At 38.4% G+C, this 23,958-nt stretch overlaps 1 protein-coding gene across 4 annotated transcripts in view; it reads right to left on the bottom strand.

The window, feature by feature from the left end:
• The window catches only part of LOC144645087 (uncharacterized), a 104,458-nt gene that overhangs the window by 62,855 nt on the left and 17,645 nt on the right, over positions 1-23,958 (bottom strand). The window contains exon 3 of one of the 4 annotated variants that reach the window (XM_078504556.1): positions 22,350-22,483. In XM_078504556.1, coding sequence (XP_078360682.1) covers positions 22,350-22,483 — 134 coding nt within the window. Of the gene's footprint in view, positions 1-171; positions 606-7,669; positions 7,747-10,882; positions 11,273-22,349; positions 22,484-23,958 lie in introns of those variants that run through there. The other 3 variants (XM_078504557.1, XM_078504559.1, XM_078504555.1) reach the window with 3 other exon arrangements.

The raw sequence follows: 23,958 nt of genomic DNA, 5'->3' as shown, positions 1-23,958 counted from the left end.
ACAGCAACTGCAAGACCTTGCGCATCTAGCCAGTGCATGAAACAGGAAAAAAATGCCTCGAAAAGATTTCATTCTACCCACGTTTGAGAGTTTTGCAATGGAAAGCGGTCCTGGCGCACGCCTCAAAGTATCAGATTAATTCTTTACATTCAAGAAGTACAGATCATTTACTTCGATCTCGGTCGATGATATTTCCATGTTGTTGCGTCCCAGACTGTTAAGATGCTGGTCAACTGCCGGCCAATCTCCCTTTACAGAGAGCGCCAGAACGCGGTTTAAAATCTCCCATCGTAGAATTGACGGAGGAGTCTTTGTATCAAAGAGCACCTTAGAACCTCTCCGGGACTGTGTTTGAGCCACTGCCGCGTCCGAACCTGGACTAGGCGGCCGAAGCGAAGGACGTCGGCTGGAGGGATTCGACCCCGATCCACCATTAGGCATCATAGAAACGCCGCGCAAGTTAAATCAATTATTCACCACCGCCGGTTACATCCGCGCTTCCTCCAGTTTTTTTTTTTTCAGTAAAGATTTTCCTTCGCGCTGTTGATTTAAAGTAGCATTATTTCACCGTAACATTCCACCATGTCGAACATTGATTTATAGCTGTGCACTTGATGGTTTAGATAATAATTACAGAATCGTTTGCCATGAAAGGTCTTTAAAGATACGAAAAAGCAATGTAAAACTGCGCATGCGTGTATCACCTTTGTTTTGAAACATTAGCGAGAAGTTACTTTTACAATTTCACGCTCAACTTCTTAACTTCTTACATTGAAAACAAAATCGTGCATATTTTTACGTTGTATGTAGTAATTACAACAAAAATTAAAGTTTAATTCTACCGAATGCTACCCCTTTTTTATTGGAATTAATACTTTACCTGCGGAAGTCGTTGAGCTATCAAATAAAACGGTGTATTTATGTTTAATCTTGGTAAGTTCCCGATTTATTTGCATAAAAATGGTATGCGCAAACCCACTTTTGACATCTCAGATCGTTTGAAGATTGTCAGGCTTTGTGCAAATAGAATGATAAGAGCGCGTGGCTTGTTTCATTGTGAGGAGCTTTTCGTCAAAACAGGTGGGCAAACCAAAGGTGTGAAATACAGCGATTAGTAATGAGCAGTATATGATTTATTCATTAAATCTGAAAGAAAAACTCCTTGTCGCCGCCGGGTTAAATTTTATTAAGATTCGACGAGAGTTTTTGAGGTGACGCACCGAGATTTCGTTGCTAAAATACATCTTTCTTGTCAAAGTAACGCCGCTTGTTTGTAGATATGTATTCATTGTCTCGTTTTGTGAGGCAAAAGAAAACAGGAAAAAACATTCAGCGTTCAAATAAAAAAAGGCAAATTATGAATTCTAAACAGAAGAACATACAAGTCAATTCGAGGGTAATAAACCTGGTTTTCTTCAGCCTGTCAGAGATCAAGACAAAATGTGTACCGCCAGGTGAATGTTAGGGAGCGATAGCGATGGAGAGCTTAGTATTAACAAGTCCTTCTCGTGGTTAGAGATAGTCAGCCACAACAAGAATTCTATAATTGACTTCTGGTACAACTAATTCTGCCTCGAAGACATTGAATTTATTGTTAAGCAGATGGATAAAGCGGACAAAAAGGCTCAGGCTTTAACTATGGAAATACTCTGTTGATGAAGTACCTAATTCTCTGAACTTACATTAAGAAAAGTAAGGCAACCAGTAGGAAGAATTTGAAATATTATCAGCAAGCGTGGAATTGTACGGCTAGAAGGTTTTTGTTTGCACAATAATAGCACTTATAGAAGTGTCGCTTAGGCAACTGCTTAATTTAATTCAAAAGTGAATATTTACATGTAAAACTCGATACTTATAACAATGGACGTTCTTTTTTCATGTATCAGATAGCAAAACGAAACAGTTCGGATTTATCTTTTTTACTCGGAAAAAAAAAAATCTCGAACGTCGTTTTTGGCATTTTCGGACGTATTCTGCATGACATTTCCGCAGAATTTCCAACGCAATTAAAACTGCCCGTGAAAGAAGATTAATTGGCCCGTCGATTAACACAAGTACCACTGCAGAAGTATTTAGAGGAATCAGCCACAATTTTTGAACACAACTAATAACAGGGAGATATCAAAATACTGAAGAAAAAAATGAAAGTCATTGTTTTCGCTTTGTGAACGTCCAGATGTTGATTTTTCTTTCAGACGTTTACATTTTTGGACGTTATTACTTGTGTAAACATTTTCGTTGGCAAAGTACCGGTATATGAAACGAAGTTTCGCCAATTATCGTTTACAATCCGTGATAGAGCGATTTTAATTTTGCTTGAGCGTCGAAAGTAATTTGCGTCTGTGTTTGTTTTGCTTTACTAAATTTTGTGATTGGTTTATAAAACGTGCGCAACTTTCTCAGCCAATCAGCAGTAAAACCAAAACCAATCTTGACTCGCTCACACACATTTTCCGCGCTTCGAGCCGGCTACATGTATTTGCTTCGAGTTTTAATTGGTTCACTGGATTGACAGTTTCCATTGTGATTGACCGGAGTGTTTACTCTGTTGGTTTTGGTTTGAAGACACTCAATCAAAAATCGCTCTATTTACATCAATTACGCGAATAATAGACTAATTATATAGTTTCTGGAATTTAACGTTTACAACTAAACACTTCATCGAAGTAGCTATATTCAAGGCAGCAAAACTTATAGCTCAATGCGGAATGTATACTTTCAACAACTTTTGTCTTTTTTTGGTTTCTATTAAAATATACCATGCCACGATACAAGAATTCGTTGTTTTTCGACGCGCAAAACTACCTTCAAATCAAGAACATTACAAAAAAATGTATCCTAAGCAGATCTAAGCAGTGGCGGAAACCGGGGAGGTTCCCCATCATTCACCTGCCCCCCCCCCCCCCTCTCCCCGCCCCCATTAATAAGCAGGAAAAGGCCCATCTTCACTTCGGTTCCCTCCTTCGCCATTTTGAACGACCTCATATAGATCCGCTACTGCTAAAAGCAAGAAAGCACAAAAGATAACAAGACAAGATGAAACGAGGACAGTTATGATAGCATGGTGAAAGGTCAAGTCAATTAGGACGAAAATTGAACTTGAAAAATTATTTTTTTGGATTCGCCACCCGTGGCCTAGCTAATGGAACGGACATAATTTGTTGCTGTTCCTTCAATAGTTTAAAACATAGAAAAGTCGACAATAAGCAGTTTTTGAGAGTCAACCGCGGTAACTATGGTAACCATTTGTCCATCTGTGTCCTCCTTTAACACCTTTTTCCGTGAGAACTGAATCCGTGAGATGCGATAGAACAGTCTAGAACAACAATAGTCCTCATGCATGTTTACGTCAAACTGGCTAATTTCACCAACAAAAACGCTTTTGAAGTGCAAAACGTAAATTTTATCATGGGCGAATTCCCAAAGAAACAAAGATGAAAAGAATACCCACGTGAAAAGTGCATGAAGGTGGCAGAGGTTTTGAGAATAATTTGCGTAAACGAGGCTTAGTGGTGAGTTTTAGGCATATGACATTATCATGCATAAGAACTATTAGTTGCTAGCAGCCAATAACAGTTTAGGGTTAGCCATTTAGTTCCGTAAAACTAACATAAATATACGTGCTTTGTAAACCCCCGGTAGGGACACCCACACAGGTTTGCTCTCTCACTCTCTTAGATACAGTATGAGCTACTGAAGTCATTAGGTTGACGGATAAAGCAAGAAAACACTGTCTAACAGCCTCGACGCTTATTGTCACATTGAAACTTTTCACACGGTTTCTTCAGTTTACAAAATTAACTCCATAATATGCCTAGCCAAAACAAGTCCCACATACCTTCTATAAAACAATCAAATATAAACTAATAAACCAGCTAAAAGCATAAAAGTTGATGGATCAAAACTGACTGAGGAAGCAAAAAAAAGATCGAAGGCACACTTTATGTTATATATTGTATAACATCTAAAAACATTTGTGGACTTTCGTAATCTTCCCATTCATTCACCATTTTACCTCGTCGGATTAAGTTATCAATACATCAATATATCAGCCTGATAGTTATGCAGATACTGCAAACATAACACATCAATAGGTATACAATAACTGACAAAACAGACAGCAAATGCAACCTACTTCACTGCATAACAAAGATATTTCGCCAAGGTACTCTGAATCGCTTATCCACCCTGCATGCCGGCGACAACTTGACGAACGAGCTCGACTAATGGGTCTTTCAGGGAAGTCCATTTGTTTACAGCCGGACGCGTTTGTAAAATCCTTGAGGTTCAAAACCTTACATCTTCACCAATGTGAAATTAAAGTATTTCACGTGAAACATAGCAGAGAAAGGTGAACGCGTTTGGTTCATAACAAAATGCCAAATGAAACCTGCGATAAACTAATTGCTTGCCGAGTATGTTGTGCCGGATAATAGCTGTATTGCCCGGGTTTTCTCGGAAGCACTCGAGCGAATCCTTTTTGCAATTGTACAACTGTCCAGTATAATTTTTTCTTGGGTACAAACAAAACCACCACAAACAAAAGGGAAGGCCATTTAAAGCAGCAATTCAGGGCAATGGCTTTCAAAGAAGCTTTTCAGCTCCGCGGCACACAATTGTCGTTAATGGCAGCGAGGAAAGGTGTCTAGCAATGAATAAAAGAATGTAATAAATTAAAGCAATTAAAAGCAAGGAAAGAATAAAAACAAAAAACAAAATGCACTTTGGTTTTAAATGCTAACGTGAAAGAAAATTAATATTTCGTTGCCTTAAAATGATCATCAGTGAAAGTACTTAAAATGAAACGGTGTTGTTATGACTTCTAAAAGTGATCGATTAACAACTATTTTTTCCTTAGGCCTTGTTTTCATATGATCGCCCCGATCGTTTCTATCACATAGATCATTTGCAAAAACTAAGACGATAGTAGGCGATCGAAGCGACTGGAAGCGATCGGGGGTTCTCAAAGACCTACGAAAAACAATCATTTTAGTCCTAAATCCAACACAGTGGCAGCCTTCAATGAAAGAGCAAAACTCGTGGCCTCCTATCTTCTCAGTTATTGCAGTTTTACGACGAAGAAGGGAAAGAGAAGCTAGAAAGATACAACACGGGCGATCCAAGCAATCGTGATCACCCCAGTCGCCGCAGACGTTATAGCGATCGTCTGTGTAATGTTCTCATAAATGTGCCCGATCGCAAGAATACGTTTTGAAGTGATAGAGGCGATAGAAACGATCGGGGTGATTATATGAGAACCAGCCTTGAAAATAGTTATACATAGTAAAGCAGAAAGATGATAAGAATACAGAGAAAATAATCAACTATAAGGAACATTATTAAGTAGATATTAATCAGTTAGTGACACAAGCTACTCGGAAAAAAAAGATTCCAAGTTCTTCCAAGAAGAGTCAAACCCATGACCTTCCGCCAATCCGTGAGACGCTCTACCACTGAGCGACATAAGACTCTTGGAAGCTAGGCCATATAACTAGGTTCAATGTAACAAACTAGGATTGTAATGTTTAAGGAACATTACTGTCTAAAGGGGCTTTGTCGCGGATTTTACCAGATTTTTGAAAAGCCAAAATTTATAATTGTGTCGAAACCTAAAAATAATAGTCCGTTTTTTATTTGTGTGCATGCGTGTCAGACCAGCCACGAAAGTATTCATTAACAATTTACACGTTACGCAATTGGGAATGCTTACGCGATGTAAAGCCAGATTGCACCATCATTTCGACGCTAGCGGGACTTCACCAAAAGGTCTCTGATGAGTCTCTTGGCGGAGACGAAACATGCGTGTCAGACCAGCCACGAAAGTATTCATTTTTTATTTAAAATTGTTATATAAAAGCACTGAAACTGTTAACAAGCGTCTTTTCAAGTTGGTTCCGCGCGTCTTTAAGAATTCGATATTTATCGAGGCGTAGCTTGATTTCTATCCGCAAATTAAGGTTATATCTTCGTTTAGATTTTTTAAGATAATGTTTTTCACGGGTTTATTTGCCTACCACTAATTTCAGAACAGTAACAACCAAACTTCTGCGAAATCCCCGTGACGTAGCTCATTTAATGTGCCACTAAATTTTGTAATGTATTGCAATAAGCAAGTGGAATTTGTTATTTGAATTTTTGATTGAAAAAGTAAACACATTAATCGACGAAGTGTGTGATAACTGAGAAATACAATTTGAATGTGGAGTAAAACGAGTAAATTTTTTCCACTATCCACGCAGGGGCGGATCCAGGGGGGTGGATTGGGTGGCTAGCCACCCCCCTTGATCCACAAGAAAAATGAAAATGAACACAAAAAAATAGAAAATAAGGACAATGACACTGGGTAAGGTGAAAAAAGTGTAAATATGTTTAGCATTTGTACCCTTTTAGCCAGTTTTCTTACTGTTTTCTTTGCATGAATCAAAATTGAACGAAACGATTTCACAAGCAAAGCATTGACTCTTCAAGTCGTCTCCAGGCCACTTTGCTAGGGCTAAAAATTTCCACGCTCGTGGGTGAACAAAACAACGCATATCTGTTCTTTCGTGTAAGTTCGTAAGTTCAACTTCAAATTTCAATCATTGTTCTTAAGAACTAGAGTTTCTTTCCCAAAAATATAGTTTTGTCAAATTATCAAGGAAAAACAGCGGTTTAATAGATGTTTAAAGCTACTCAGAAATCACGGAAATCACGTTTAAGAGGTTTCAACTTTTTCAAAATTTTTTTGGGGGAGCATACCCCCCGACCCCCCTAGGGGCATGAAGTCAGCGGCCCATAATAATTTGGCACAAAATAATTTGGACTCCCACTTTAAAAATCCTGCCTTAAACCCCCTCGATAAAAAAGGGCTTAAACAAGATACTAAACAAAAATATTTGTCAACAGCCACCCCCCTTTGAAAAATTCTGGATCCGCCCCTGCCACGCCAATTTTTAAATGTTCATATCTTCATGGTGTTTATCGAGCAATGAAGTTTCTGGAGACAGCCGCCTAAGGAAAGACTGAAAAGTTAAATACTTGGGCAGGCAGATAAAAGAACGTGACGAGGCTGTTTTTTTGTGACAGATAAGAGGCTGGACAATGACTGAAGTAATGAACTATGAAAAACATCTTGAAAGAACAGGTTACATGTAAATCGTGTATCAATTGGATCATTTGCGACACAAAACAACAGAGGATGACATGCAAACCACCTAAGAAGCCTTCCTGTCATGACGTCAAAACCCAACTATCCCCAGGTCCCCTATTTGTGTGGTACATTACTCAACCGGAAGCGAAATTTCAAGGCCAAAACGCGCGCGGTGAAGTAAAGTCGATATCGAATATATTTTTGGTGTTCAAATCAGAAGCCCATTAAGATTTGATCAAGCAAATAAAACAGAATCTGCCAGTTATACTAAAACATTTGTGGGACCTTAACACAGCTTTGACGGCATTTTTTCAAGACTGCATAAAACTTCAAAGAAATAATTCAGTTAGGGAATAATGTTAATTAAAACCATGAAAATCTAACATTCAACTTTAATCAATCCTCGTTTCCTTGAAGTAAAACTAGATTGAGCTAAATTATAGAAACAGAGCGGTAAATTTGACACTATTCGTTGATTGAGCATCGAAACAAGCCATTAGCCGAGACGAGCTGTTAAATTGAATTTCTATAAAACCATACCTTTTCATCTTGTGTTAACTCACTTTCACTCAAAGCCGATGGGACCCCAGACCCTCGCCGAGACGAGAGGTATTTTCTCAAGGAATCGCTGACGGTTAGTTTGTTTCCTGCTCCCTGTGTTTCGGCTGCAGGCATGACTGAGAAGAAAGCGGCTCACTGAAAATTCTTCACAACAAAGCGATTCAGTAAAGTCGACGTTGAGTTCGGAACTAGGCTTTGCACCAGGATTCTCTAAAGATCAAACGCGTAGAGTTGTTCATCGCTCGGCTACAGTTAAATCTATTTTAGTGTTAATTATCCTGGGACAACTAGGCCAGGATAGACAACGCAGAGCTTTACAAAAACTCATACGGCGCGCCGGAATGTTAGCCGGTTTATGAATGACGATCACTTAAATTTCAATTTGCATTGAGGATTAAACGAAATTAATTAGACCAGGCGAACAAGAAAAAACACTTAAAAACCAATTGAGGTGTAATAGGTTCAATGCGTTAACGGCTTTTTGGAACAATGTGAAACAAATTTTGTAATAAATTTCTGTCCTATAGTGATGAATAAAGGCTGTTTTATGCACTGCAAGCAAGCAGATTCTCCACTGATGTGCTTGAATATTTTTACGGCCACAAGCTTACAAACCTAGCAACGGCAAACACTAAGACAAATTAACAAAACTAAGTACACAAACTTGACTAATCTCTAGTATTAATCAAGTGTACATTTTATTTCCAAAAGCGGTTACATTGACGCTAAAAATAAAATTCGCATTGTCATACGAAACGAGAGAAAGTAGAAGAAAAACTTCTTAATCAAGTGAATCGGTTATTCTCTTTAGCGCAGCGTCTAGTCTACACATTCTTTGCAAAACCTTTTAAGCCGTTTAATTTAGCAAATCATGGCGACTTAAAATATCAATGCGAAAAATTACTGTTTAATGTGAAATTTTTGCTTCGATTGGAACTTTAACCCTATTCAGACCGGGCTTTTTTGGATCTTTTCAGACCCCCGTAAATTCCAGAATATTAAAGCAATCACAATCTTTGGTATACGTCACGTCGGATGATGACGTCACATCACGTGACAATGACGTCATGATGTCAAAACAGCCGCCATCTTGGATCCGCCATCTTGGATTTCAATTTTTTTCAAAAACGTCAGAAAACCGCTCAAAATTACTGCAAAGTACTCAAAATCAATAAATCTGTGCTTAAAAACCTAAAAAGGCGAAAATAATTGCATTAAAGTTATTTTTCATTAATAGAAACACGAATATTACAAATTGGGAAAACATGCCTTTCAAAATGCTGTTGCCATGGTGACATCAATTTCCTGACACAGCAACCTATCCTACCCTATTATTCCCAGATAAATTTTAGATAAACTCTTGGCAGCATTTGGTTGAATCTTGAAAAAGTAATAAGCGTTCAAAGTCAGCGCGGGCACTCCCCCCCCCCCCTCCCCCGCCAGGTCTGGATAAGGAGATGAGAGTAAAAGGTAGAAGTAAAAGAAGAGGAACATAGAGGTAAATACACAACCAGTTATTTGACATAAAATCTTCATTTTCTCTATCTGTTTTTCATCTTATCATCATCCCTTCCCCTTTCCTATGTACAAATTCAAAACAATCGTTTAAAAAATGCTCAGTGCGAGGTTTTGGGGGTCCTGATTTTTAGAATTGCATGAAACTTCAAAGAGATATAACACACACCTAAAACATCAGTTAGAAAAAACAACAACAATAAAAAGAAAAGAAAAGAAGACAAAGGAAGTTGTGCTTCTTTAAATCCGCCAAGTCTATCAAAACTTACAAATGCCACTAACATCTCCGAGAAATTTGTCCTTACAATATTTATTGCCAAGAAAACCGAATAGGCAATAAAGAAAACCATCAACTGGGGATACATGTCTAGTAATCTTTGTGGTTTAGCGGGAAAATCGAGAGAGGGGCGTGCGTGAAAAAGAAAGCGCGCGAGGAAGGAGGCGCGCGGAACGGGACTTCCTCGCATTCAGTGTAATAGTTTCAAGAAACCTCCGTGAAGAAAAGAGTAACTTTACGTACACTAGATTTATGGCATGAAAATAACGTGAATACATTAATTTTTTTTTCCAACGAACGGCAAATTTTCACAAGTGAAAATCTTTGCTCCTTCTGTTATAGCTATCAGAAAGGTCATAGCTTTAGCGGGAAGTGCTATGCGATGAGTAAATAAATATACAAAATCCTAGCACTGATTGAATGATCTTGCCTTAAGTGAAATGTTCGCACCTTGATTTCTCGTTATTTTAGAAAATCAATGCAAATTGTTGTTTTAGGATCTTTTAGATAAGAAAAAAGATCATTTACGATTTTCAGATAGGATGAAGCAGTCAAAAATTCCGGTGGAAATATATTCGGCAACAAAAAATATTCAGCTAAAACTTCCACAGTTTAAGTTGTGTAAGCTTAAAAAATCTCAATTTTAAGTTCCTAAACGATGTGGTGAACAGAAAATAGACACTTCTGGACTTTTGATAACACCTCAAGAATCATGCGTGCACTTTTTCACGAAGTGGTCTTTTTACTGACTTCTGTAGTTTCGTTTGTGGTTTCAAATCACAACGTTTAGTGCATTTTACTATTGGGCATTACCCTTCCGGATTATCCAAGAGAATTTGCGGCTACCCGCAATTGGCGATGCCTCCTCCTCCGCGGTAAGCGACGGACCATTATTTTTTAGCGGGGGAGGGGCTGGGCAATTACCAAAAAAAATGGCGGAATTGAAAATCGTGCAAGGGGAGCCGTGAGGAAAAAAGAAAAGAAAAATGATATAAATAATTTTTTTGGCACAACCTGCTGAGAAAAATTGCCCACCCCCACCCCCCTCAATGATATAATGTGTGTCCCTATATAGGGTACAATCTCTAGGAGTAACGCAACACAGAATGATAACCTTAGGTCAAACGACAACCGATAACCTATAAACAGTTATGCTAAAAAACAATCGGTGTTTTTGTAAAGATCAAAACATAAACAAAATAATCACGAGATATCATTACCTTAGCAAGGTAATAAGGCATAAATACTGCAATGTACTGCTGTAATAAATAGCCTAAAGATTGTTACTGTGTTCTAAAGCTAAGCTTCTGCGACTTTAATGTCTCGTGTTCAGTGTCAAGTCAAATCTTCAAGAAACAAATCACAGCAAAATTTAATTGAAGACAACACTTTCAGCTTACCCTTTCCGCGTCGGTGAGAGTGAAAATATGCGCAACACCATCCGGTTCCATAAAGAAAGTAACGTTTTTTTGATTCTTGGCAGCCAACTCGTTCAACTTCCTTCCCGCAGACACCGCGTTGGTGATGGTCCGAAACTTTTGTGACATGACAAAAATATTACTAGCTGTTAAAAATCTGTTAACGTGTCAAAAGAAATCTCACGTGCAGTTGATTGAAACAAGCGCCTTTCCCTCGATTGTTTAACTTTCGATTTTCAGTCACTTCGCTTGTAAATGTGTGTTTTCTCTCCCTTGAAACATTCCATGGTATTCTCAACAATGGTAGTACAAAAATAAGCGTTCGCTTTTGCTCTGAAAGTGATTTCGCGTGCTGAAATAATCCGCCATATTTTATCCGATAGTTTGAGTTGAACCTTCGTTCCTGATTCCTTTTAGCACTCGTCACGACAACCAATAGGATAACGCTTTTTAAAGTTACGCATCCGGTGACGAAAGGTTTATCTTGCAAGTCAAACACAAAGACTGATGACGATTGATTAGGGAGTATAAAATATAAATACTCTTGAACAAGCACGACAACCTTTATACCATAACAATCAGGGAAAAATCAGACCTTTGATGATTTATTTGTTTCACTTGAGGTCGAAAAATCCATTGACGTGAAAATTGTGACATTTTTGTTTTTAATAAAATAGCATTGAAGTGAAATTATTTCGGTATTGTGTTTGTATTCCACAGTGGCTAAATTGAATGTAAACACAGCACGATTAAAGTGACAGTCTTTTCATTAAATTAAATTCAATCTAAAATAAATTTGACAAGGTTCTTAGAGTTTGTACGAAAATGACATTGATGGAAATTCTCCACAGGAAACGACAGAAAAGGGTATTTGTTCTGAACTCGGCCTGCTCTAAACTGGAATAAATACAAGAGGATCAATTCTTCCTCAATTAATAAAAAACCGAATAAAAAGCGACGTCTCAGCAAGCGAGATTTTTGCTAATAAAATTTCAAAGGATTTTTTTTGGAGTAGCTCATAAACGTAAGCACGGATTTGCGAGACTCGCGTTTTCAAATTTGTCTATATTGTTACCTATTCAAGTTCTAAAAATAACCAAATATAAAAATACAACTTCCTGGCCAAATTTAGACTTCCTCACTTCCTAATGAGTTCCTGTCATTTGGTATTGTTCTAAGAAGTTGTAATTGGCTGACTTCCTATGATCTCAATAAGATTATGAGCTTCTTAAAGCCACGCTAAACAATGGTGATAAGAACCGGACAAATACTGAATCAAACACAAAACAAGTAATTTTAACAACCGGGGGAAAGGAGGAAGCTGGCGGATACTCCCTATAGCGGACTACAAAGGGAGGCTCCACAAGAAAGGGGTATCCTTTTCAGGACGTAGGTATGTAAAAGGGTAGAGAGTTCACGAGGTAGAGTATACAAGGGGGCAGGGAGAACTATCATTTAGGTATTCAAAAGGATCTTTCAAAATATATATATATCTTTTCGAACAGACCCACAGAACGATCGTTTCATGAGGAGTTATTCAAGTGAAAAGAGAGAAGAGATGAAAAGGGTTACCTTTCCTCTCGAAAATGGAATATGAAAGGGTAAGGGTTTAGATCTCGGGGCGGAGCCTCCCCGTACAAAAATTGGGTACTCCCCTCCCCCTCCCCGCCCGGAAGAGGAAGACCAGGACGGACACTCCCGTACACATAGCTAAATCATGGCCCAAAAAAACGAGTAAGATTTTGGGTGTTTTAGTTTGAACTAACATAACATTTTTTTCTTCTTTTTGTCTGAGATACGGTACCCTTTCAAAGGAAACTAAACAAGTCTGCAAACTATAGGAAACTACTGTACTGGACATAAGAAGAGCGGAAAGAAAAGAAATACTGGATATAAACGCCTCTGGATTTGATAAATGCGATTAAATTCTGCTTCAGGTCTAGCATAGAGTACAGAATTTTTTTACGCTGACACTAGTTTAGTTGGCGCACTAAGATTTTCGCTCATATCTTCATTCATCTTCCCGTATTTGGAACGACAAGCGTGACTAGGCCGAGTCTCCTTCAAAGCCCGGCGTTACCCGGGTCGTCACACAACACTTCTTCGTCAGGTGGTGAGGAGCGTTGAAGCGAAGCATTGCACAAGAGACTAGCCCAGAACCCGCCGGCCTACAGAATTGATGAAACCAAATGCAACCGTGTCCCTCTTCTGACGCCAGTTTGTAAATACCCATTTATATGTGCAAGATAAAAGGGCGACATTAGAGTAAAAAAACATCCATGACAAAGACGGTATACTACAGAGATCTGTGCTATTAAAAGCCTCAAAAGGAGAAAACAGACCATTTTGGGAAGGAATTAAGAGCGAATTTTTTTGTAGACCGCGTGAAATCAAAAAAATGCGGTACAAACTTCTAAAGTCATCTACCTTCATTTTTGGCTCAAAGATACCTTATGGTAAGTCGATAAACGTGGTGTATTTTTTTCGTTTAAATCTATTTTAATTTTCGAGAAAATATTCAGACACTGTAACGAGTGCCCGGCGACATAAAATGGCCGAAACGAGAGCGACGAACATGGTCACAAGAACTAAGCTCATCAAAAGCGTAAATTAAAGATGACCTTTCTCAAGTTTGTATATTTGTACAGGAGGCATTGACGAATGTTATGAGTCTAAAATAAGGATAATCAACTGAACTATGAAATCCAGGCAGGCGTTTAAAAATCGCCATTTTCTCATTGTTTACAGATTTCATTTCGGAGGCGTTTTTCACGAAGCACTTTTCCTATGCGGTATAACTCGGATTCACCTGAAACTTTGGCTTAGATAAGTAGAAATGATGTACTTTTTAAGTATATAAAAATTTGCTTTGGGCTTTTGATTTTATTCAAGAAATAGACCGTCCTACTTCGAAGAAATCGCTCGACAGTGACTTATGTAAACAAAGCAAATAATCGAATTACGCAGTACACATTCTCTTAATATAGCCAAAATTCGAATACAATCTTATCATTTAGCTACACACGAGTTTGTTTATTAATATTTTACTCTTACCTTGCAAAAGCAGTGGTAAAACATTGTTTTTTCCCCATTCCTGACATTCTTTTGTCGGCAATTAATTGCACGGGCAAGCGGCTATGTTGCTTATGATACAATCAGTCGCTATTAGCAAAGGCCCTCGTAAACATGGTATTTCTTGACAATTTTAACCACATTTCAGGTTCCATACAGCCACTCGTACAAGGGACTTGATAACACGATGAACAGATTCACTTAACGACGTTTTAAGCCTCAAATGAGATGTTGTGAAATTCAAAGAACGGTTACATGTCATTGCTCGTGAACCTTCGTATTTGTCACGCAATGAGTCACGAACTCCCGGGGGATGGGTGGGTACTGTACAGGGGGCTCCCTACAAAGTCTGCATTTTTTCAACTGCCATTTAGATACAGTCGACTCCCGATAACTCGAATTCACGTTTTAAAAGTTTTCTCATGCTCTCTTGTTCGTCCACATGTGCAACCTCTCACTCGGTCATAAAAAAGCCGCTTTTTGAACTCCATTTTCCCTTTGATTTATTCAATACAAAAAAATCAAGATGTAAAGACTTGAAAAAAGCACTGCATCTAGCACCAACGGTACGGTAAATTGAACAGGCTTTTTATTCCTGTTAAAATTATTATACTATTATACGGAACCCCATCTGGGCGTGGTAAAAGCTTTTCAATTTGACCCCGGAGCCGGATACCATTTCTATGTCTTATCAATGATCTGAAGACTGCCAACAAATCACGAGAATATGTTTTACCTTTAAGTGCAGCTCAAAACGAAACCTTTGTGGTTAAACTGGAAGGCAGCCTGCCACGTCCTGAACACCCTATATGTGTGACCAAAATCTGTAACTTAACCATAATATGGAAGTTCACCCTTCCTGCTTGCAATACACAGAGGAGTCTGTCATAAACGTTTTTACTTTTATTCAATTTACTTTGGGGGGTGATTAATCAGTACGAGATCACTAGGAACGTCCCGCACACTTTTAACGGGATCGCGATAATGTTCGACTGCATTCACTTAGGCCTGCATAGCAGACGTCGGAAGGGGGGAGGGGGAGGGGGAGCTGGGAAGAGGGACAGAAAGAGGGAAAAAACGTAGGGGGTTCTTAAGGCAGGCGTTCCCTCTTCCCCGTCTTTTTCCCTCCCCTTTTCCCTCCACTTTTTACGCCTGCCGCGCAGGCTAGCATTCACTCGAATGCGGTGATTTTGTTTCAGCATATTATTACGTCAGAAAAACGTTACATAATCTACATTTGTCATCAGACGGCGCTAAGCTCGATTTTATATATATCCGTCACCACAGTTGCCAGAATTTATCAGACTAAAACAGAGAAAAAGAACACATCACACTGTGTTAGGTTTCTCCTTTTTAAACTTAATCATATCGCATTTTATATAAACACGATATTAAACGGACTGAGAACTGACTTACAATAAACCCCTTCTGGCTCGAATTCGATGACGATAACGCTCATTCACGAACTTAGCGCACTCGAGGCGTCACAGTTTCTATCCTTCGAAGCTTCGCTTATTGGCTAATTTACGATTCCGATTTTAATAACAGTTTCTAGAGGAAGAAAGTGGCATTTAAATGTTGAAAGAGTTTGGTCTTGAATATAATATTCATGAAAAAATTGGAATTCCGGACAATCGGAAATCTGGATAATCGAGGTTCGACTGTACTTTCTATAGAAAATTAACAAAAATCGCAAAGACTTACCAGACCCAGCAGGGACAAATATGCCCGTACGTCGAAGGATCGTTCTAGAAAGCGCTTTGTTGATTCCGGGGGGGGGGGGGGGGGGCTCGCATATGAAAGTGACGGGGGTGTAAATTTTGAATATTTGGTCTCACTTAGGGTCTTCCGCGAAAAAATAGCAATATTTTCAGCCAAAATGGTCTCGTTCAGGGTTATACACGCAGAAATATACCAATAGAAATTCTATTTTTAGTTTTTTGGAGTCGTCTAGGGGTCAAGTAAAGCTCGAGCCACACCCAGATTGTTCTTTTTTAGGGGTTCTTTTCAAAATTTCTGACGAGCATCCCCGTCTGTTTCATATAGCAGTCCCCGCGGGTGTTGATTCCGCGGTCAGACTTGCGTGATTTCCCTTCTTTGGCAAGCCTCGATAATTCTGCGGGAACGCGGCACCGTTGCGAGCCTCTTCTCCATCTATTGCCTAGAGAGGACCGATGAGCTGGCATGGGCAGATAGCAATGTCCAAAATATTCAAAGGTACATTAAATTACAGTGGAACCCCGCTTTACGGACACCCGCTTAATACGGACATCCCGGTATTACGGACAGTTTCGTTGATCCCGACGAAAACCTCATACATTTTTTCTTAAATTAACCCGCTTAATACGGACACCCGTTAATACGGACAACGGACACTTTTCCGTGTCCCGAGTGACAAACTGTCATACATTGTCAACCCCGCTTTACGGACACTGTTTATATGTGCACTGCTGTCAATTGCCATTGTCGCGACGTTCGATTTCTGTTGAAATACGTTTTATTTCTTGTATCTAGTTAGGTGCGACATTTTCAAATAATTCCACTGTTTATTTTATTAAAGTTTAGTTCGGTGTCGGACTAGATCGTGCAAAAAACTATTAATTTTAGTCAGAGAGTTCACAGTTTGCATTTGTTACAGTAACAGTACAATTCAACAACGTTTTGTTGCCGCGAAAACGTTTGCCTTCGTCTTTGTGTCGATAAAACATGTATCCGTGACTTTTTTCTGAGACCCCGCTTAAAACGGACACCCCGTTAATACGGACAATTTGGCCTGACCCGTTGGTGTCCGTATTAACGGGGTTCCACTGTATTGAAGATTGATGCCGTGCTAAAATGATATCTACTTCTGATTCAACATCATTAACACCCGCAGCCAGTTTGTGAGCCGAGATATCTTTTTCACATGAACGCAGAGGGAGTATAACAGAACTTTTTTCCGCAGCTCGACTTCGCTTATCTTTGGAGCAGTATCCCCCAACTAATCTTTGAAAAGAGTAATTGATTTCCATTCTATACTCTGTAAAATTCTCTATTCAATAAAAGCACGAATCAACAATGGCGCGACGCTCATTATATTGTTAGAGCTGCACCTAATCTAGTTTACTTTTCCTTTCTGATTTGTAAATAGAATCTCTGATATTTAAAAATGCTATTTCCACTTTGTTAAAACAAAAAATATGTTACCCCTTTCTTTAATCCGTGCCAGACCTTGACGTTAAAACCCCTCCCCAAAATAAAACCAAAATAAATAAAAAAAGTTACTTCGAAAAAACAAAACAACCAAAAATACAGCTGCAGTACTCCGTTAAACGGCAACAGTTACTCAGTGACCTTCCCCGTTTCAGGTTAAATAAAAATAATTTCTATAGTATCTTTATTGTGTTTTTTATTTTAACGTGAAAACGTACTTTCATCTACATATGCCGTGACTTTTTGGAAAGGATTTTTAAACTCTTTATTACCCCGTTCATATTTTTTATGTGCCATTACGTTTATATTAAGCCCCATCAAAACCACTTACGAAGTTGTATAAATCCATGGATTATAACTGCAATTTTACGGTATTTCTCAAAAGACATAGACCACCAAACTCAATTCAATGGGTAACCTCCCCTCAAGTGACGTATCATTGCGTGACAGATGTCAAGCCGCCATTTTCGCTCTAGTTGATCTTCTGCAAAAACAACGGCCAAAACGCGGTTTTTTTAACTGTGAAGCAAGTTTCTTCTATGAAGTGGCCGTTTTTACTAAATGTGGTTGGAACTGTGAAGACCGGAATGCGGTGGGTTTTTTTTTCAAGGACCTTCTGGCAAAGTTATTGCTAATTTGAAATTATCGGGAATTCTGAATACTGTGATTTGGTAAACACCGTTCGAGTGCTGGTAACGTTTTTGAAACAAAAGTAGGATACAAAGCAATCTTCAACAAATTGTTACGCCAGGTAAGCTAAATATTGAGTTTTAGATCAAATAGGGTGTTTACTAATAAGATTTTGTCGGAATTTTGGCTTTGAGAAGAGAAAGCGTAATTCGAGCCTTATTCGATTATTTGCGGTTGTTGACAAGTCGGTGTTGTGATTTCGTCCAAATTGAAAGGGGAAGTTCTTCGTAGCAATTAAAAGCCCAAGACTGATTTTTATACCATTAAAAAGAACATCATTTCCACTTATTAAAGCCCAAGTCTTAAGTGATTCTGAGTTATACCGCATAGGAAAAGAGTTCTTTGAAAAAATGCTCCAAAATGAGATTTTTAAGCAATCAAATTTTTGTAATTTTTAAACAGGCTCTAAATATTCAAATCGATCTTTGTAATACTGTTCTTAGACTCAAATCATTTGTAAATGCCTCCTTAACAAATATACAAAATCGAGAGAAGTCTGCTTTATTTTGCGCTTGTGAGCAGCATCATTCTTATGTTCTTAATCGTGGTACGAAATTCGACCATTTCATGGCAGTCGGCGGGCGTGACAGTTTTTATTTTTTTTCTGCCAAACAAAGATAGCTCTTTAAGAAAAAATCATAGCACGTTGATCGACTTACCATAAGGTATCTCTGAAAAAAAATTGAGGGTAGGCTTGTTTAAAATTTTGTACCACCTCTCACTCAGTCACGGGAAAAATTCGCTCTTAAAGCGCCATTGGAATAATTTGACAAGTTTCAGACCTCTTTTAAGAGCAGAACAATTAAATATTATACCCTTTGACAAGGAGAAAAGTCGATCTTTGAACTAAAAATATTTTCTGTTTTTGATAAAGAGAAATAACCGTATACTGTTGACAAATGGCTTCCAAAATGAATTTCTATATATTTGGAAATTCATATTAAGGAGGCTCGATGTAGTTTTTTAGCCGAAGGATGGTTGTTTTGAAAATTAAAATTATCTAGGAAGCAAATGTTCGATTTTTGCCAAAATACACCATAATGATCAAATATGACCAAATTTTAATATTTTACCCGTCACCTTGTCACAAAGGTTACCATAGCAACCATTGACGTTTTCTTTTGTTCTCAAACAAGCTTGATTTTCTCGAAATCGAGATTGCTTCTTGGTGTTTATTTTTTGATATGTTAAAGGTTAGTAGATTGACTACCTGTACACAAAATTTTAGAAATACCGTATTTTCTCGATTAAACGCCGGGCCCCGAATAGACGCCGGGTCTCCAAGGTAGAGTGGTAATTAAGCCTTTTAGGCATTTATTTGAGGTGTAATATGCTTTAGGTATGATGACAAGATACATTCATGGCATAAATAATGATTCAAAACCCTTGTTTAATAAACATTTTGCTCAAATAAGCTGCACCATTCAAATAAACGCCGGATCCACGGAGCCAAGTTTGAAATAAACGCCGGGGGCGTTTAATTGAGAAAATACGGTATATGTAAGAGCGTTTTCAAGTAAATCAAGAATGAAGTTTTTGGTATTTTCTTATAATTTCTTACAATCGGCAGTCGATATATTTTAACAAATTAAAGCAAAAAGTCTTTCGCTTTTAGTTAATGGTCTTTGATGGTGTAAGTATTTATATTTCAGTGAGAGTAACTGTGCTCAAATAATACGAAACAATTTTAAAGCGCCTATTTTATATTAAAACGATGTTTTTCTGAAAATTTCATTCTTGATTTACTTGAAAACGCTCTTACAGATATTTCTAAAATTTTGTCAACAGTTAGTCAATCTACTAACCTTTAACATATCAAAAAATAAACACCAAGAGTCAATCTAGATTTCTAAAAAATCAAGCTTGTTTGAGAACAAAAGAAAACGCCAATCGTTGCTATGGTAACCGTTGTGACTAAGTGACGGATAAAAAATTAAAATTTGGTCATATTTGATCATTATGGTGTATTTTGGCAAAAATCGAACATTTGCTTCCTAGGTAATTTTAATTTTCAAAACAACCACCCTTCGGCTAAAAAAAACTACATCCAGCCTCCAAATTATCACCAATTTTCGCGACAGGTTTATTTCAACACTTCTTTTATTAAATAATCCACTGTCTTTTTTTTTGGCGACATTTAAGTTTGGCGATTTAACAAAATTAAGAAAAACGCGAAAATGTTGTGTAATAAGGTATACAAAACCGTTGCAGTTGGTGGTTTGAAATTCAAAACACGCTTTGTAACGCAATAGCAATTAATTAATAAATAATGATTTACAGATTGTATGCACATTTGAGAAGTCTAAAGTGCGATTTTAAAAATAAAGACATTCCAGTGATATGTCAGGAACTGGATTCCTTTCCGATTCATTTTCATTTTCTTTCCTCGAACAAGTACAGTGCATGAAAAAAAAAACCTTCACTATAAAATACGAAAGAATTTGTACTGCGTATAATCATATTAAAGAATGAGACCACCGGCGAAGTTTGCGCATTTCGTTTGGCGCTTTCGAGAGGAAATACTCATGATATATAAATATTTGCCAATAACACTCAAGAGTGATAAATAACGAATTAGCTAATTAAAACCGTGAACAACAGTCAACCACAGATTAAGTGCCAGATTTTACCACCCTGAACAAGCTAGTTTTCCCCGTTGCTATCAATTTCGCTGTCTGAGTGACTAACCGTTACACTTGCGATAAAAAAAACACTAACCTCTTCGTTGTTCGCTTTAACCGACGAAGGCTTGTCTTTCGTTGAAGGTACGTTCATTGCAATCACTTCGTACTAGCATTTCAGTAAAACAACACAAATTTTCGGCAAAAAGAATACTCTCTTTTTTTACCATTCGAGCGGAAGGCGTAAGTTTGTTCGGTCTTCCTCAACGAAGTGTGCAGATGTTTTCATCTGTGGAGGGACGAAGGAGGTCTTTTCACGACTATCTACGTTTCCAAGGCAACAAGCAAACGAAGGGGCAAGTTAGCCAAAAATCACGCTGTTTTCTATTGAAATTTCCCTGATTTCTTTCAGCAGGACTAAAAAGCCTTGTTGGGGACGTCTGAGACCAGAGTTTTAATTACATAACGCAGCAACTAAAATTAAACTGCGTGCAATCGTGGTGCAGAAAAAAGCAACTCGGCGGATGAAACTCGAGCCGAAAAAGCCGTCTGCTCTCGCAAGCTAATTTTCTCTGTATAGTGTGATTTTAGTAAAAAATGAAGGAAATCGATAACCGATAGAAACACAGAAAGTGTTTTTTCTTCTTAATTGTAAGATGAAACAACTAAAGTAAAATTGACATTATTTTAAATATACCAAAGAAGCCAGGCAAAAAAAAAAACGTTCAGAAAGCAGGATACACAAATGAAAAGGTGATTTTGCAATTGTCGTGTCAGATCTGCAGTAGACGTGAACAGTTAAATGAGATAAAATCCAATGAACAAAGAAGGAAGGGCCAACCACGAGTAGCAAGCGGGGTAGAAACCTACAGGACCCAATTGTTCCGTTTGGAACACGGAGGAAGTCAGCTAAAAACGCACCTACTGTTTTTTTCCTACGTTTCGTTTAGAGGCAAAACACATTGATGAAATATAGCTGTTGTTAAATATAATGCTGTTAGGTCAGGTTAGAGGGTTTTTTGCGAGGTAGTTATGCGGTGCATCGGTGTGCGTTTTATTACAATTTTTGCTGACTGATCCGTTGGCTTATCTACTGGCCAATGCGCAGCGGGCACAGTAATGAGTGAGGAGATCAGAAGAAGAGCAGAGATGGAGAGTCAGACAATAAGCGAAGAAGTAGAAAGGAGAAGTTAGACATGCACAGCTCTCACATGGGTACCAGAAGGCAAGAGGAAACGAAGTCGATCACTGGAAACTTGGAGGAGGACTGTTGATTATTCAGGAAACTCAAGGCGAGATGTCTAATAGCCTAGACATTAGCAGCGCAGCAGCAGATAATAGATCAACCTGGAAACGGAGGGCGCGCAGCCCAGTTCTTCACTAGGAGAAAGTGTCGTACAGAGGCGAAACTTCACTAGCGCCTTTGTTGCAACCCGTCTCATTCTTAACTATCCTCGTTCCTGCTCGGTATTTAATTACCTCTATGATGTTTTTCTACCTAAATTAACTTTCACTTTGACGTTTCCCTTGATTTGAAGATAATTTTGAATATGATAAAAAGTAGCTTGATACGTCGTGATCATACAGGCTGGTTTGCCGCGTTTGGCTCACGCGAGATTCCAGCGTAACTTGCGTGTAACTCGTTCTCGTTTTATGGCAGAAGGCATTTTTGTGGTGGTTTATGTCGTCCGCTAACGTCCGTTTTGGTATAAATTTTATTTTTTGTGATGGGGGTATACAGTGGAGGCACCTAACTGTGTGCACTACGTAAACCGTGGACTGTATCTACGTTGCTTTCATTGCTCTCGCGGATTACAATCGTACAACTTTGCTCGCAATAAGTCAGGGCCTTATCAAAGAAGTTAAGTACTTACAACAAAAGGCAGATTCTTGAACGAGTCAGTCATCACAGCTATGCTGCCTGATCTCCATTCGCGTCTTAGATCTTTATAAAACGTGTCTTCGATCCGTCCTTCCATAATACTTGGTTTTCTTGGACTAACAAACGCTGCAACATAGCAAATACATACTAGTTATGCAACGCTTTCGAGTGGTATACTATGGAATATCCCACGAGTCACTTGTATTTTCTCGGTATACACACGAGCCTTTAGGCGAGTGTGTATACCAAGAAAATACAAGTGACAAGTGGGATATTCCATAGTATACCACGAGAAAGTGTTGTGTAACTATTTTATACCATGCCATAGAAAATACGCCTTCTAAGTTTCGTCGAGAATACAATCGCAGCGCACGATGGGAAGGTTGGGTTGAATACCGTCGAATATACAACGGCTTTCCTGTATTCTGATTGGCTGTATTTTCTATGGCATGGTATAAAACTAGTTAGACAATGTTCTTGATAAAAAAGGGTTCAATAAAGCCCTGGCCAAAGGGCAGCACAAGTAGTCGCAAGTTGAACTTGCGTACAGACTTGTTTACTTACAAGTGCACAGACTGCACACAAGTTGTGAAAAATCCATTTCAACGCTACCTTGCGCGCTGCTATTCAGTTTTTGAAGTAATATAAGTAAAGGCCTGCCTAAAAGGAAACACAAGTGGACGTAAGTTGAAAACTTGCGTTTACTTGCGTCTCCGTTTGGCCAGGACTTGCGTGCACTAGCGTTGACTTGCGATGACTTGCGTTCATTTTGGTCGAGATCAAATTTGCATGCAAGTCAATGCAAGTTTTTCACCGTTTAACCAACGCAAGTCTTGCTGTTTACTTCAAGTACTGAATTGCAGCGCGCGTAGTAGTGAAATGGCTTTTTTGACAACTTGCGTGTACTTGCAAGTCTGTTTGGCCACCGAACGCAAGTCTGTAAGCAAGTTTAACTTGCGACTACTTGCGTCCACTTGCGTTACCGTTTCCCCCCCCCCCCCCCCCCCGGGCCGGGGCTTAAGACTTGCGCTGACTTGCGTTGGTTGGCCAAACGGGGGAAAACTTGCGTCGACTAGCGTGCAAATTTGATCCTGGCCAAATGAACGCATTTCATCGCTAGTCAACGTTTTTGTTTTATCATAACCCAGTGGCCGATCTTTGAACCTAAATCATCGATCGATAAAACGGATTTATTGACAGTTTTGTTTATTATTAACTTTTTAACATGTGATGCATAAAACAAGTTTGCCAATAGTATACCAGCCACTGGGTGAAGAAAATTATTAACTGAAAATTCTTATTGAAAAGTTTTATTTATCAAATTGAAAGAAACCTCAAAATAATAGCTTTCTGACGTAGAAAAACAACAACGGAGTAATAAAAACCCGAAAATAAACAAGGATATTTTTGACTGAAGGAGATTAAGACGGATTATACGAACAGCAGTTTTAATATCAAATCCACTAATCTCCTCCCCGTAATTCTCCTACTCAGAAAATATTAAAAGTCATCAAAAAATGTTTACAACTTCAAGTGAACTTCAACGACTAACCTGTGACAGAATTTGTAGATTGATTGATTGTTGTAAAAAAAAAGATATG

Source organism: Oculina patagonica, chromosome 3 (assembly GCF_052425735.1).
Source record: "Oculina patagonica isolate OP01 chromosome 3, crgOcupat, whole genome shotgun sequence".
Lineage (NCBI taxonomy): Eukaryota > Metazoa > Cnidaria > Anthozoa > Scleractinia > Oculinidae > Oculina > Oculina patagonica.
This window is presented reverse-complemented; position numbering and strand designations above follow the sequence as displayed.